The sequence below is a fragment of the Bufo bufo genome, chromosome 2, assembly GCF_905171765.1.
Source record: "Bufo bufo chromosome 2, aBufBuf1.1, whole genome shotgun sequence".
In the NCBI taxonomy this organism is placed as follows: Eukaryota; Metazoa; Chordata; class Amphibia; order Anura; family Bufonidae; genus Bufo; species Bufo bufo.
The window spans coordinates 4,785,299-4,798,964 of record NC_053390.1 but is presented as its reverse complement, the minus strand read 5'-3'; the positions used below and the strand labels follow the sequence as shown (position 1 = coordinate 4,798,964).

At 44.0% G+C, this 13,666-nt stretch overlaps 1 protein-coding gene across 4 annotated transcripts in view; it reads right to left on the bottom strand.

Moving 5' to 3' along the window:
* The window catches only part of LOC120991960 (B-cell differentiation antigen CD72-like), a 96,116-nt gene extending 88,015 nt beyond the window's left edge, over positions 1–8,101 (bottom strand). For 3 of the 4 annotated variants that reach the window (XM_040420711.1, XM_040420714.1, XM_040420713.1), the window contains exon 1: positions 7,928–8,064. In XM_040420711.1, the coding sequence (XP_040276645.1) occupies positions 7,928–7,997 (70 nt within the window). In that variant the 5' untranslated portion in view covers positions 7,998–8,064. Of the gene's footprint in view, positions 1–7,927 lie in introns of all 4 variants that reach the window. The other variant, XM_040420712.1, reaches the window with a different exon arrangement.
* Between the last annotated feature and the right edge of the window lie 5,565 nt (positions 8,102–13,666).

Sequence of the window (13,666 nt, the reverse complement as noted above, 5' to 3'; positions counted from 1 at the left end):
TACATATACTATATCCTGTCCACACAGTCTGTCCTGGTATATCACACATAGTCCTGTGCACTGTCCTGATGACTATACTGGAGGTCTACATCATAGAGATGGATGACTGATCTACATATACTATATCCTGACCACACAGTCTGTCCTGGTATATCACACATAGTCCTGTGCACTGTCCTGATGACTATACTGGAGGTCTACATCATGGAGATGGATGGCTGATCTACATATACTATATCCTGACCACACAGTGCGTCCTTGTATATCACACGTTGTCCTCTGTACTGTCCTGATGACTATACTGGAGGTCTACATCATGGAGATGGATGGCTGATCTACATATACTATATCCTGTCCACACAGTCTGTCCTGGTATATCACACATAGTCCTGTGTACTGTCCTGATGACTATACTGGAGGTCTACATCATGGAGATGGATTACTGATCTACATATACTATATCCTGTCAACACAGTGCGTCCTTGTATATCACACGTTGTCCTGTGTACTGTCCTGATGACTATACTGGAGGTCTACATCATGGAGATGGATGGCTGATCTACATATACTATATCCTGTCCACACAGTCTGTCCTGGTATATCACACATAGTCCTGTGCACTGTCCTGATGACTATACTGGAGGTCTACATCATGGAGATGGATTACTGATCTACATATACTATATCCTGTCCACACAGTCTGTCCTGGTATATCACACATAGTCCTGTGTACTGTCCTGATGACTATACTGGAGGTCTACATCATGGAGATGGATGACTGATCTACATATACTATATCCTGTTCACACAGTCTGTCCTGGTATATCACACATAGTCCTGTGTACTGTCCTGATGACTATACTGGAGGTCTACATCATGGAGATGGATGGCTGATCTACATATACTATATCCTGACCACACAGTGCGTCCTGGTATATCACACATAGTCCTGTGCACTGTCCTGATGACTATACTGGAGGTCTACATCATAGAGATGGATGACTGATCTACATATACTATATCCTGACCACACAGTGTGTCCTGGTATATCACACATAGTCCTGTGCACTGTCCTGATGACTATACTGGAGGTCTACATCATGGAGATGGATGGCTGATCTACATATACTATATCCTGACCACACAGTCTGTCCTGGTATATCACACATAGTCCTGTGTACTGTCCTGATGACTATACTGGAGGTCTACATCATGGAGATGGATGGCTGATCTACATATACTATACCTGTCCACACAGTGCGTCCTGGTATATCACACATAGTCCTGTGCACTGTCCTGATGACTATACTGGAGGTCTACATCATAGAGATGGATGACTGATCTACATATACTATATCCTGACCACACAGTGTGTCCTGGTATATCACACATAGTCCTGTGCACTGTCCTGATGACTATACTGGAGGTCTACATCATGGAGATGGATGGCTGATCTACATATACTATATCCTGACCACACAGTCTGTCCTGGTATATCACACGTTGTCCTGTGCACTGTCCTGATGACTATACTGGAGGTCTACTTCATGGAGATGGATGACTTATCTACATATACTATATCCTGTCCACACAGTCTGTCCTGGTATATCACACATAGTCCTGTGCACTGTCCTGATGACTATACTGGAGGTCTACATCATGGAGATGGATGGCTGATCTACATATACTATATCCTGACCACACAGTACATCCTGGTATATCACACATAGTCCTGTGCACTGTCCTGATGACTATACTGGAGGTCTACGTCATGGAGATGGATGACTGATCTACATATTCTATATCCTGTCCACACAGTGCGTCCTGGTATATTACACATAGTCCTGTGCACTGTCCTGATGACTATACTGGAGGTCTACATCATGGAGATGGATGACTGATCTATATATACTATATCCTATTCACACAGTTCATCCTGGTATATCACACATAGTCCTGTGTACTGTCCTGATGACTATACTGGAGGTCTACATCATGGAGATGGATGGCTGATCTACATATACTATATCCTGTCCACACAGTCTGTCCTGGTATATCACACATAGTCCTGTGCACTGTCCTGATGACTATACTGGAGGTCTACATCATAGAGATGGATGACTGATCTACATATACTATATCCTGACCACACAGTCTGTCCTGGTATATCACACATAGTCCTGTGTACTGTCCTGATGACTATACTGGAGGTCTACATCATGGAGATGGATGACTGATCTACATATACTATATCCTGTTCACTCAGTACATCCTGTTATATCAAACATAGTCCTGTGTACTGTCCTGATGACTATACTGGAGGTCTACATAATGGAGATGGATTACTGATCTACATATACTATATCCTGTCCACACAGTGCGTCCTGGTATATCACATATAGTCCTGTGTACTGTCCTGATGACTATACTGGAGGTCTACATCATGGAGATGGATGACTGATCTACATATACTATATCCTATTCACACAGTTCATCCGGGTATATCACACATAGTCCTGTGCACTGTCCTGATGACTATACTGGAGGTCTACATCATGGAGATGGATGACTGATCTACATATACTATATCCTGTCCACACAGTCTGTCCTGGTATATCACACATAGTCCTATGTACTGTCCTGATGACTATACTGGAGGTCTACATCATGGAGATGGATGGCTGATCTACATATACTATATCCTGTTCACACAGTACATCCTGGTATATCACACATAGTCCTGTGCACTGTCCTGATGACTATACTGGAGGTCTACATCATGGAGATGGATGGCTGATCTACATATACTATATCCTGTCCACACAGTCTGTCCTGGTATATCACACATAGTCCTGTGCACTGTCCTGATGACTGTACTGGAGGTCTACATCATGGAGATGGATAGCTGATCTACATATACTATATCCTGACCACACAGTGCGTCCTGGTATATCACACAGAGTCCTGTGCACTGTCCTGATGACTATACTGGAGGTCTACATCATGGAGATGGATGACTGATCTACATATTCTATATCCTGTCCACACAGTCTGTCCTGGTATATCATACATAGTCCTGTGTACTGTCCTGATGACTATACTAGAGGTCTACATCATGGAGATGGATGGCTGATCTACATATTCTATATCCTGTCCACACAGTACATCCTGGTATATTACACATAGTCCTGTGTACTGTCCTGATGACTATACTGGAGGTCTACATCATAGAGATGGATGACTGATCTACATATTCTATATCCTGTCCACACAGTGCGTCCTGGTATATCACACATAGTCCTGTGTACTGTCCTGATGACTATACTGGAGGTCTACATCATGGAGATGGATGACTGATCTACATATACTATATCCTGACCACACAGTGCGTCCTTGTATATCACACGTTGTCCTGTGTACTGTCCTGATGACTATACTGGAGGTCTACATCATGGAGATGGATGGCTGATCTACATATACTATATCCTGTCCACACAGTCTGTCCTGGTATATCACACATAGTCCTGTGTACTGTCCTGATGACTATACTGGAGGTCTACATCATGGAGATGGATGGCTGATCTACATATACTATATCCTGACCACACAGTGCGTCCTTGTATATCACACGTTGTCCTGTGTACTGTCCTGATGACTATACTGGAGGTCTACATCATGGAGATGGATGGCTGATCTACATATACTATATCCTGTCCACACAGTCTGTCCTGGTATATCACACATAGTCCTGTGTACTGTCCTGATGACTATACTGGAGGTCTACATCATGGAGATGGATTACTGATCTACATATACTATATCCTGTCCACACAGTGCGTCCTTGTATATCACACGTTGTCCTGTGTACTGTCCTGATGACTATACTGGAGGTCTACATCATGGAGATGGATGGCTGATCTACATATACTATATCCTGTCCACACAGTCTGTCCTGGTATATCACACATAGTCCTGTGTACTGTCCTGATGACTATACTGGAGGTCTACATCGTGGAGATGGATTACTGATCTACATATACTATATCCTGTCCACACAGTCTGTCCTGGTCTATCACACATAGTCCTGTGCACTGTCCTGATGACTATACTGGAGGTCTACATCATGGAGATGGATTACTGATCTACATATACTATATCCTGTCCACACAGTCTGTCCTGGTATATCATACATAGTCCTGTGTACTGTCCTGATGACTATACTGGAGGTCTACATCATGGAGATGGATGACTGATCTACATATACTATATCCTGTTCACACAGTCTGTCCTGGTATATCACACATAGTCCTGTGTACTGTCCTGATGACTATACTGGAGGTCTACATCATGGAGATGGATGGCTGATCTACATATACTATATCCTGACCACACAGTGCGTCCTGGTATATCACACATAGTCCTGTGCACTGTCCTGATGACTATACTGGAGGTCTACATCATAGAGATGGATGACTGATCTACATATACTATATCCTGACCACACAGTGTGTCCTGGTATATCACACATAGTCCTGTGCACTGTCCTGATGACTATACTGGAGGTCTACATCATGGAGATGGATGGCTGATCTACATATACTATATCCTGACCACACAGTCTGTCCTGGTATATCACACATAGTCCTGTGTACTGTCCTGATGACTATACTGGAGGTCTACATCATGGAGATGGATGGCTGATCTACATATACTATACCTGTCCACACAGTGCGTCCTGGTATATCACACATAGTCCTGTGCACTGTCCTGATGACTATACTGGAGGTCTACATCATAGAGATGGATGACTGATCTACATATACTATATCCTGACCACACAGTGTGTCCTGGTATATCACACATAGTCCTGTGCACTGTCCTGATGACTATACTGGAGGTCTACATCATGGAGATGGATGGCTGATCTACATATACTATATCCTGACCACACAGTCTGTCCTGGTATATCACGAGTTGTCCTGTGCACTGTCCTGATGACTATACTGGAGGTCTACTTCATGGAGATGGATGACTTATCTACATATACTATATCCTGTCCACACAGTCTGTCCTGGTATATCACACATAGTCCTGTGCACTGTCCTGATGACTATACTGGAGGTCTACATCATGGAGATGGATGGCTGATCTACATATACTATATCCTGACCACACAGTACATCCTGGTATATCACACATAGTCCTGTGCACTGTCCTGATGACTATACTGGAGGTCTACGTCATGGAGATGGATGACTGATCTACATATTCTATATCCTGTCCACACAGTGCGTCCTGGTATATTACACATAGTCCTGTGCACTGTCCTGATGACTATACTGGAGGTCTACATCATGGAGATGGATGACTGATCTATATATACTATATCCTATTCACACAGTACATCCTGGTATATCACACATAGTCCTGTGTACTGTCCTGATGACTATACTGGAGGTCTACATCATGGAGATGGATGGCTGATCTACATATACTATATCCTGTCCACACAGTGCGTCCTGGTCTATCACACATAGTCCTGTGTACTGTCCTGATGACTATACTGGAGGTCTACATCATGGAGATGGATGACTGATCTACATATACTATATCCTGTCCACACAGTCTGTCCTGGTATATCACACATAGTCCTGTGCACTGTCCTGATGACTATACTGGAGGTCTACATCATGGAGATGGATGACTGATCTACATATACTATATCCTGACCACACAGTGCGTCCTGGTATATCACACATAGTCCTGTGTACTATCCTGATGACTATACTGGAGGTCTACATCATGGAGATGGATGACTGATCTACATATACTATATCCTGTCCACACAGTGCGTCCTGATATATCACACATAGTCCTGTGTACTGTCCTGATGAATATACTGGAGGTCTACGTCATGGAGATGGATGACTGATCTACATATACTATATCCTGACCACACAGTTCATCCTGGTATATCACACATAGTCCTGTGCACTGTCCTGATGACTATACTGGAGATCTACATCATGGAGATGGATGACTGATCTACATATACTATATCCTGTTCACACAGTACATCCTGGTATATCACACATAGTCCTGTGCACTGTCCTGATGACTATACTGGAGGTCTACATCATGGAGATGGATGGCTGATCTATATATACTATATCCTGACCACACAGTCTGTCCTGGTATATCACACATAGTCCTGTGCACTGTCCTGATGACTATACTGGAGGTCTACATCATGGAGATGGATGACTGATCTACATATACTATATCCTGTCCACACAGTACATCCTGGTATTTCACACATTGTCCTGTGCACTGTCCTGATGACTATACTGGAGGTCTAGATCATGGAGATGGATGACTGATCTACATATACTATATCCTGACCACACAGTCTGTCCTGGTATATCACACATAGTCCTGTGCACTGTCCTGATGACTATACTGGAGGTCTACATCATGGAGATGGATGACTGATCTACATATTCTATATCCTGTCCACACAGTCTGTCCTGGTATATCACACATAGTCCTGTGCACTGTCCTGATGACTATACTGGAGGTCTACATCATGGAGATGTATGGCTGATCTACATATACTATATCCTGTCCACACAGTCTGTCCTGGTATATCATACATAGTCCTGTGTACTGTCCTGATGACTATACTGGAGGTCTACATCATGGAGATGGATGGCTGATCTACATATACTATATCCTGACCACACAGTCTGTCCTGGTATATCACACATAGTCCTGTGTACTGTCCTGATGACTATACTGGAGGTCTACATCGTGGAGATGGATAGCTGATCTACATATACTATATCCTGTCCACACAGTCTGTCCTGGTATATCATACATAGTCCTGTGCACTGTCCTGATGACTATACTGGAGGTCTACATCATGGAGATTGATGGCTGATCTACATATTCTATATCCTGTCCACACAGTCTGTCCTGGTATATCACACATAGTCCTGTGTACTGTCCTGATGACTATACTGGAGGTCTACATCATGGAGATGGATGGCTGATCTACATATACTATATCCTGACCACACAGTCTGTCCTGGTATATCACACATAGTCCTGTGTACTATCCTGATGACTATACTGGAGGTCTACATCATGGAGATGGATTACTGATCTACATATACTATATTCTGACCACACAGTCTGTCCTGGTATATCACACATAGTCCTGTGCACTGTCCTGATGACTATACTGGAGGTCTACATCATGGAGATGGATGGCTGATCTACATATACTATATCCTGACCACACAGTCTGTCCTGGTATATCACACATAGTCCTGTGCACTGTACTGATGACTATACTGGAGGTCTACATCATGGAGATGGATGACTGATCTACATATACTATATCCTGTCCACACAGTACATCCTGGTATATCACACATAGTCCTGTGCACTGTACTGATGACTATACTGGAGGTCTACATCAAGGAGATGGATTACTGATCTACATATACTATATCCTGACCACACAGTCTGTCCTGGTATATCACACATAGTCCTGTGCACTGTCCTGATGACTATACTGGAGGTCTACATCATGGAGATGGATGGCTGATCTACATATACTATATCCTGACCACACAGTGTGTCCTGGTATATCACACATAGTCCTGTGTACTGTCCTGATGACTATACTGGAGGTCTACATCATGGAGATGGATTACTGATCTACATATACTATATCCTGACCACACAGTGTGTCCTGGTATATCACACATAGTCCTGGGCATTGTCCTGATGACTATACTAGAGGTCTACATCATGGAGATGGATAGCTGATCTACATATACTATAACGCTATACTTATTATATAAATTACTAGAAACATCCCCCTCCGAATCCCTACAACTTGGATAAGATAACACGTTACCCGCTGTTTTGATCTCCTTCATTGGAATCTCATTAAATTTCAGGTCGGCATAAGTCACAGCATCAGCCATGTCTGTCGTGATCAGCAGAAGACAGCGGAGAAAATCTCTGATTGAATAAAGAAATGTACAGAGAAGAAAGAGGAAGGAAGCGGTGTAATTATAATACAGTGAATACTATAATCTGGAGCCTGCAGGGGTTACAGGACTCATGTTTTCTGCATAGGTCCACTGGAGATGAGCGGAATCTTTGAGATCTGGTCTGGTCTCGGCTCGCCAAATTTTTGTGCTCTAATCAATTCTACTCGAATCAAAGTGACTCCAATTGCCCTGGAAATAGGGGTATAACCCTCTTCATTCTCTTGGGACTTTTAGGAAAACTTGTTACCTCTTTTTGTTTATTTTGTTAATGAATTTTCGCTCCCCCCCCAGCCCTCTCCTCTCTAAGCCCTGAAACACAATAACAGCAATAGTAAGAGATGTCTGACTGACACTGACATACATCGCCGTGGGGAAACGCACGTGTGACGGCATCATCATACAGCTGGTTTAATATCACACCGCGCCGGCACATGTGTTCTGCTTGTTCATATTCCAAAACTTCCAAATATTGTCCCTTATCGGGGGCAGATGATGATTAATCACACATGGGGGCTCATGCATCAGTTAAGGTTGTTTTTCAGTCAGTTTTAAGCTTTACTTTGCTTTGTGTGCGTGCACCACATTTATGAACTGGTGCACATTAATAATATATGTGGTGTGAGTGTTATGTGGATTACACATTGTACGAGTAGACCAGGGGATTGCCTGGAGTAAGATGCAAAATTTTAGTAAATGTGCCATAATTGAGGTCAAATCTAGAGTTTATAAAATTTAACTATTGCAGAATTGATGTGGAGACAAAAATGCCGCAAAAACAAAAAGAAGTCGCAAAATAGTGTAGACGCAAAAAGACCAGAAAGCAGGCGTACCATAGTTCATAGATGAGCCCCACGGTGTTATGAGAAAAAAATGTGGCTTGTTGGGACCAAGCGTCCAAAAATTATGCCTTGACAGAGTCAGAATGCTGGCAGTAGAAACAAGAGAAGGTCGTCAAAAGAAAAATAGTATCGCCATGAACGAGCCTAATAAAGTTCTCTTTTTTAGTTGGGAGTAGCAGCAATGTAGTGTGGATGTGGGAAGGGTAGGTGGTGGTAATAGTAATAGTAGTAGTAGTGGTAGTGGTAGTAGTAGCAGTGTGGATGTGGAAAGGGTAGGTGGTGGTAATAGTAGTAGTGGTAGTAGTAATAGTAGTAGCAATAGTAATAGTAGTAGTAGTGGTAGTAGTATCTGCAGCAGTAGTGTAGTGTGGATGTGGAAAGGGTAGGTGGTGGTAATAGTTATAGTAGTAGTAGTGGTAGTGGTAGTAGTAGCAGTGTGGATGTGGAAAGGGTAGGTGGTGGTTATAGTAGTAGTGGTAGTAGTAATAGTAGTAGCAATAGTAATAGTAGTAGTAGTGGTAGTAGTATCTGCAGCAGTAGTGTAGTGTGGATGTGGAAAGGGTAGGTGGTGGTAATAGTAGTAGTGGTAGTAGTAGTAGTAGTAGCAGTTTGGATGTGGAAAGGGTAGGTAGTAGTGGTAGGAGTAGCTGCAGCAGCAGTGTAGCGTGGATGTAGAAAGGGCATGTGGTGGTAATAGTAGTAGTGGTAGTAGTAGCAGTGTGGATGTGGAAAGAGTAGGTAGTAGTAGTGATAGTCAGTGACGGACTGGGGAGCCTAGGGCCCATGAGTAAAATTTATTTTGGGGGCCATCATATGGATACATTCAAATATGACCTGCTCACACAGCAGGAAGATGCTACCAGATGATTGAATATGGGGGTTCCTGCTGCATCTTTGAGAAGGTAGGTCCTGGGTAGACGAGGACACTGGCAGGTCTCCTCTATACAGAGTCATCTCCGCTCTGATCGTGTCTATAATAAACTAGGGAGTTTCTGGTTCAAGTGCTGCATATTGAATATATGTATGTAGTGCAGTAAGTCTACTGTGTTATGTTCCACTTGTGCAGTGGGTGGGAGACTAGGGGCCTGTAGCGGATCTCCTGGCACCCCGACTGGGTACCTCCGTTGATGGATGCTCCTAGTGCTTCCCAAGGACTCCAAGCACTCCGCTCAACACCGTAACCACCACAGGAACAAGGAACAGGAACAGCTCTTACAAGAGGTAGGGGTTATAGCCAGGGGAGTATACAGCGTATAGCAATCCTCACACACATGAGATGAGGCTCTATGTTGAAGGCAAAAACAGGAACTCACTTCATTGAAGACCAACCCAGTATATATACAGTTCAAGAACAACATAAATCAATCAACCATGAACAACATGCAAACAGACATCCCCCCCACTCCATAATGAATGAATAGGGAGAGAGGAGACACATGTGATGGGATTATCTCCTGAGTGTATCATAGGGTGATCTACTCATCTAGGAGTTGGCTGCTACTAAAGTCAGCTATCTTAATCCCATCACTAACTCAATCAGTGGGAGTCTCAGTGCAGAGTTAACCCTTTTTGTGTTGCTGAATTCACACCCTGCACCTTTAATGGGAAATAGGAAATATGTGGCATATAAATTCCACACATAAATCAGAGTTCATAGTTCCTTGTAACCCCAAAAGGTCTGAGGGGGTCTCCATAGTTCTGGGTCCATAGTCCATAGGAAGGAGGCTGGCCCTCAGACTTCTCCAGCAGCCCCAGTGACGGTTCTGTCCGTCACAGGGCCCATCTTGCTCAGGGGCTCACCAGGGGATTCACCTGTACGCCTCTGGGCCAGTCTGAGCCTGGTGGTAGTAGTAGTAGCAGCAGCAGTGCAGTGTAGATGTGGAAAGGGTAGGTAGTGGTAGTAGTAGTAGTAGTAATAGTAGTAATGGTGGTAGTAGTATCAGCAGTGCAGTGTGGATGTGGAAAGGGTAGGTGTAGTGGTAGTAATAGTAGTGGTAGGGGTAGTAGTAATAGTAGTGGCAGCAACAGCAGTGCAGTGTGGATGTGGAAAGGGTAAGTAGTAGTAATAATAGTAGTAGTAGTGGTAGTAGTAATAGTGGTAGTAGTAGTAATAGTAGCAGTAGTAATAGTAGTAATAGTAGTGGTAGAAGTAATAGTAGTAGTAGGAATAATAGTAGCAGCAGCAGTGCGGTGTGGATGTGGAAAGGGTAGGTAGTAGTGATAGTAGTAATTAGAGCGAATCGAAGTTGACAAAGTGGAATTCGATCCAAATTTCAGGAAAAATTCAATTTGCACCAAAGCCGAATTTCCTCATGCTTGGTAATGAATCACATTTTTTCCTAAAATGGCTGCTGCACGTGTGAGGACATGAAGAAAGGAACTCTGGGAAGGCGGGATCACCCACAATGTCATGCATGCAGCCAATCAGCAGCCAGCCAGCCCTGTGATGTCACAGCTTTATAAATAGCCTCTGCCATCTTGGATTCTGTCATTTTCCAGTGTACTTAGTGCAAGGAGTCAGCAGGCGCTAGGGACAGTGATTAGGAAAGACTTCATTGTGCTGAAAAAGTGATTGTCACCGCCACTTCTGTGAGAAGGTCTGACAGACGTCCTTTTCTACCTCTTGCATGATGTTCTTTGTTTTGGTTTCACTTTGTCATCTCATTTCCTTCTCCCAAGTGTCACCTATTTAGACTAATCCTCTTTCCTTTATATTCCCTCCCATACTGCCTCACTTTGCGGTTTATACTACTTCCTGGATTTGAAGTGTTCACTGCTGGAGACTTCTGTTGCTGCTTGTTCAGATAAGTCCTTTCATGTATTGTGTTTCCTTGCTGGCTTGATTCTAGGTGACCCTGACTCCCTCCGTATAAAGTGCAGGGAGCCTGTGGTCGTGTCCCCTCACTATTATAGGGTTTTCAGGTGTCACACAATCTAGGTACGAGGGCATGCAATCGTCTACCTCTGAGACCCTTGTATGTGCTTAGCAGTCAGGGTGAGCTCTTAGGGTTTTATAGGGGTCACCTTTATGCTCCTTAGTTTGGGATCAAGCCACTCGGATGTTTATCCATAACTTCCAGCTATCTGCAACATCATCCGTGACATTATAAACCTCCATTACTGTCTTAAGCATGGATCTGGTTTCAGCCTTGATTGACCGCATGCAAGGTCTTTCACTGTAGGTAGCAGATCTCCGTAAGACTGTGTCTCAGTTTCAGGTGACCGGTTCTGCTTGCGTTCATGGAGTTTGTTCCAAGCCTAAGATCTCGCTTCCGGATACGTTCTCTGGGGGTAGTGAGAATTTTGTTCGCTTTAGAGAGGCTTGCAAACTCCATTTTCGCCTACTTCCCCATTCCTCTGGTGATGAGGAGCAGAGGATGGGGATCATCATCTCGCTGCTCAGGGATAACGCTCAGTCTTGGGCCTTTTCGCTGAAGGTGGGGGCACGGCCCCTCCGATCGGTGGATGAATTTTTTGTAGACCTGGGGCAGAAATATGATGACTCGGATCGTATTGCTCTGGCTGAATCTAAACTGCGTCTTTTATGCCAAGGTAAACAGTCCGCAGAGATATATTGTTCTGAATTTCGGAGACGGGCAGCTGATACTGGTTGGAACGATGCTGCACTCCGAAGTCAATTTTGCCATGGTCTTTCGGAGGGATTGAAAGATGCATTTGCTTTTCATGAGAGACCTGCCTCATTGGAGTCTGCCATGTCTCTAGCTGTTCGCATTGACAGGCGTCTTAGAGAGATAGGAGAGACCACTCCTTCCTGTCATATTCAGTCCAAGGACAGTGGGGCTGTCTCATTCAGTGCGCAGGGGCCTCAGTCTCTCTCAATCCCCTCTGAGGAGGAGGCCATGCAGCTGGGTTTGCTTGCCTCTGATAGTAGAGAATTCAGCTCTCAGAGGACGGTTTGTTTCTGTTGTGGGGGTATAAATCATTTGGCAAATGTTTGCCCCTCTAGGAGATTCAGGGAGTATTCTGAGGGTAATATAGAAACAAGGTCTGAAGGTGATGAAATCCAGCTCACAGCCAAGCTTCCACACAACCGCCTAGCAGGACAACTAGTGCAATGTGAACAAAGCCAGACTGTGAGCCACACCCATATCAGTCCATGTGATGGAAGTTACCAGGTGCAAAGGAGTGTTTAAATGCCAGGTAAAGGCACATACACTACATATAAAACAAAACAAAATCACAGAAATATTGTGGCAAATATGGGGGAACTGCTCAAACCCCAAACACTGTAGCGTGTTTTTCATTGGGGGAGCAGTCCCACCGCATGTGGACCGCAGCAAACTACTATCCCCAGCAAAAAAATGCATACAATGGAGGATGTCGGCGCGGTCCACATGCACCACAAAGGCATCCCACACAAACCGAAGCATTGTGCGGATGAAAATATAATCATATAAATCACAGAAAAAAATGTACCAAACGGATATGCCACTGACTATACTGGCTAGTCATAAATGCAGATATTAAAAGCTGAGACTTTTGCCAATATATTCCTGTCAGGAAAATATCGGAGCCCATCATCTACCACGTCACGGTCACTCAGCATGGCAAGGGGTCCTACCACTACGCTAACTATGGTGTGAACAAGGTCTGAAGGTGATGAAATCCAGCTCACAGCCAAGCTTCCTGGGGATAGTCGTTTGCTGCGGTCCACATGCGGTGGGACTGCTCCCCCAATGAAAAACACACTACAGTGTTTGGGGTTTGAGCAGTTCCCGCATATTTGCCACAATATTTCTG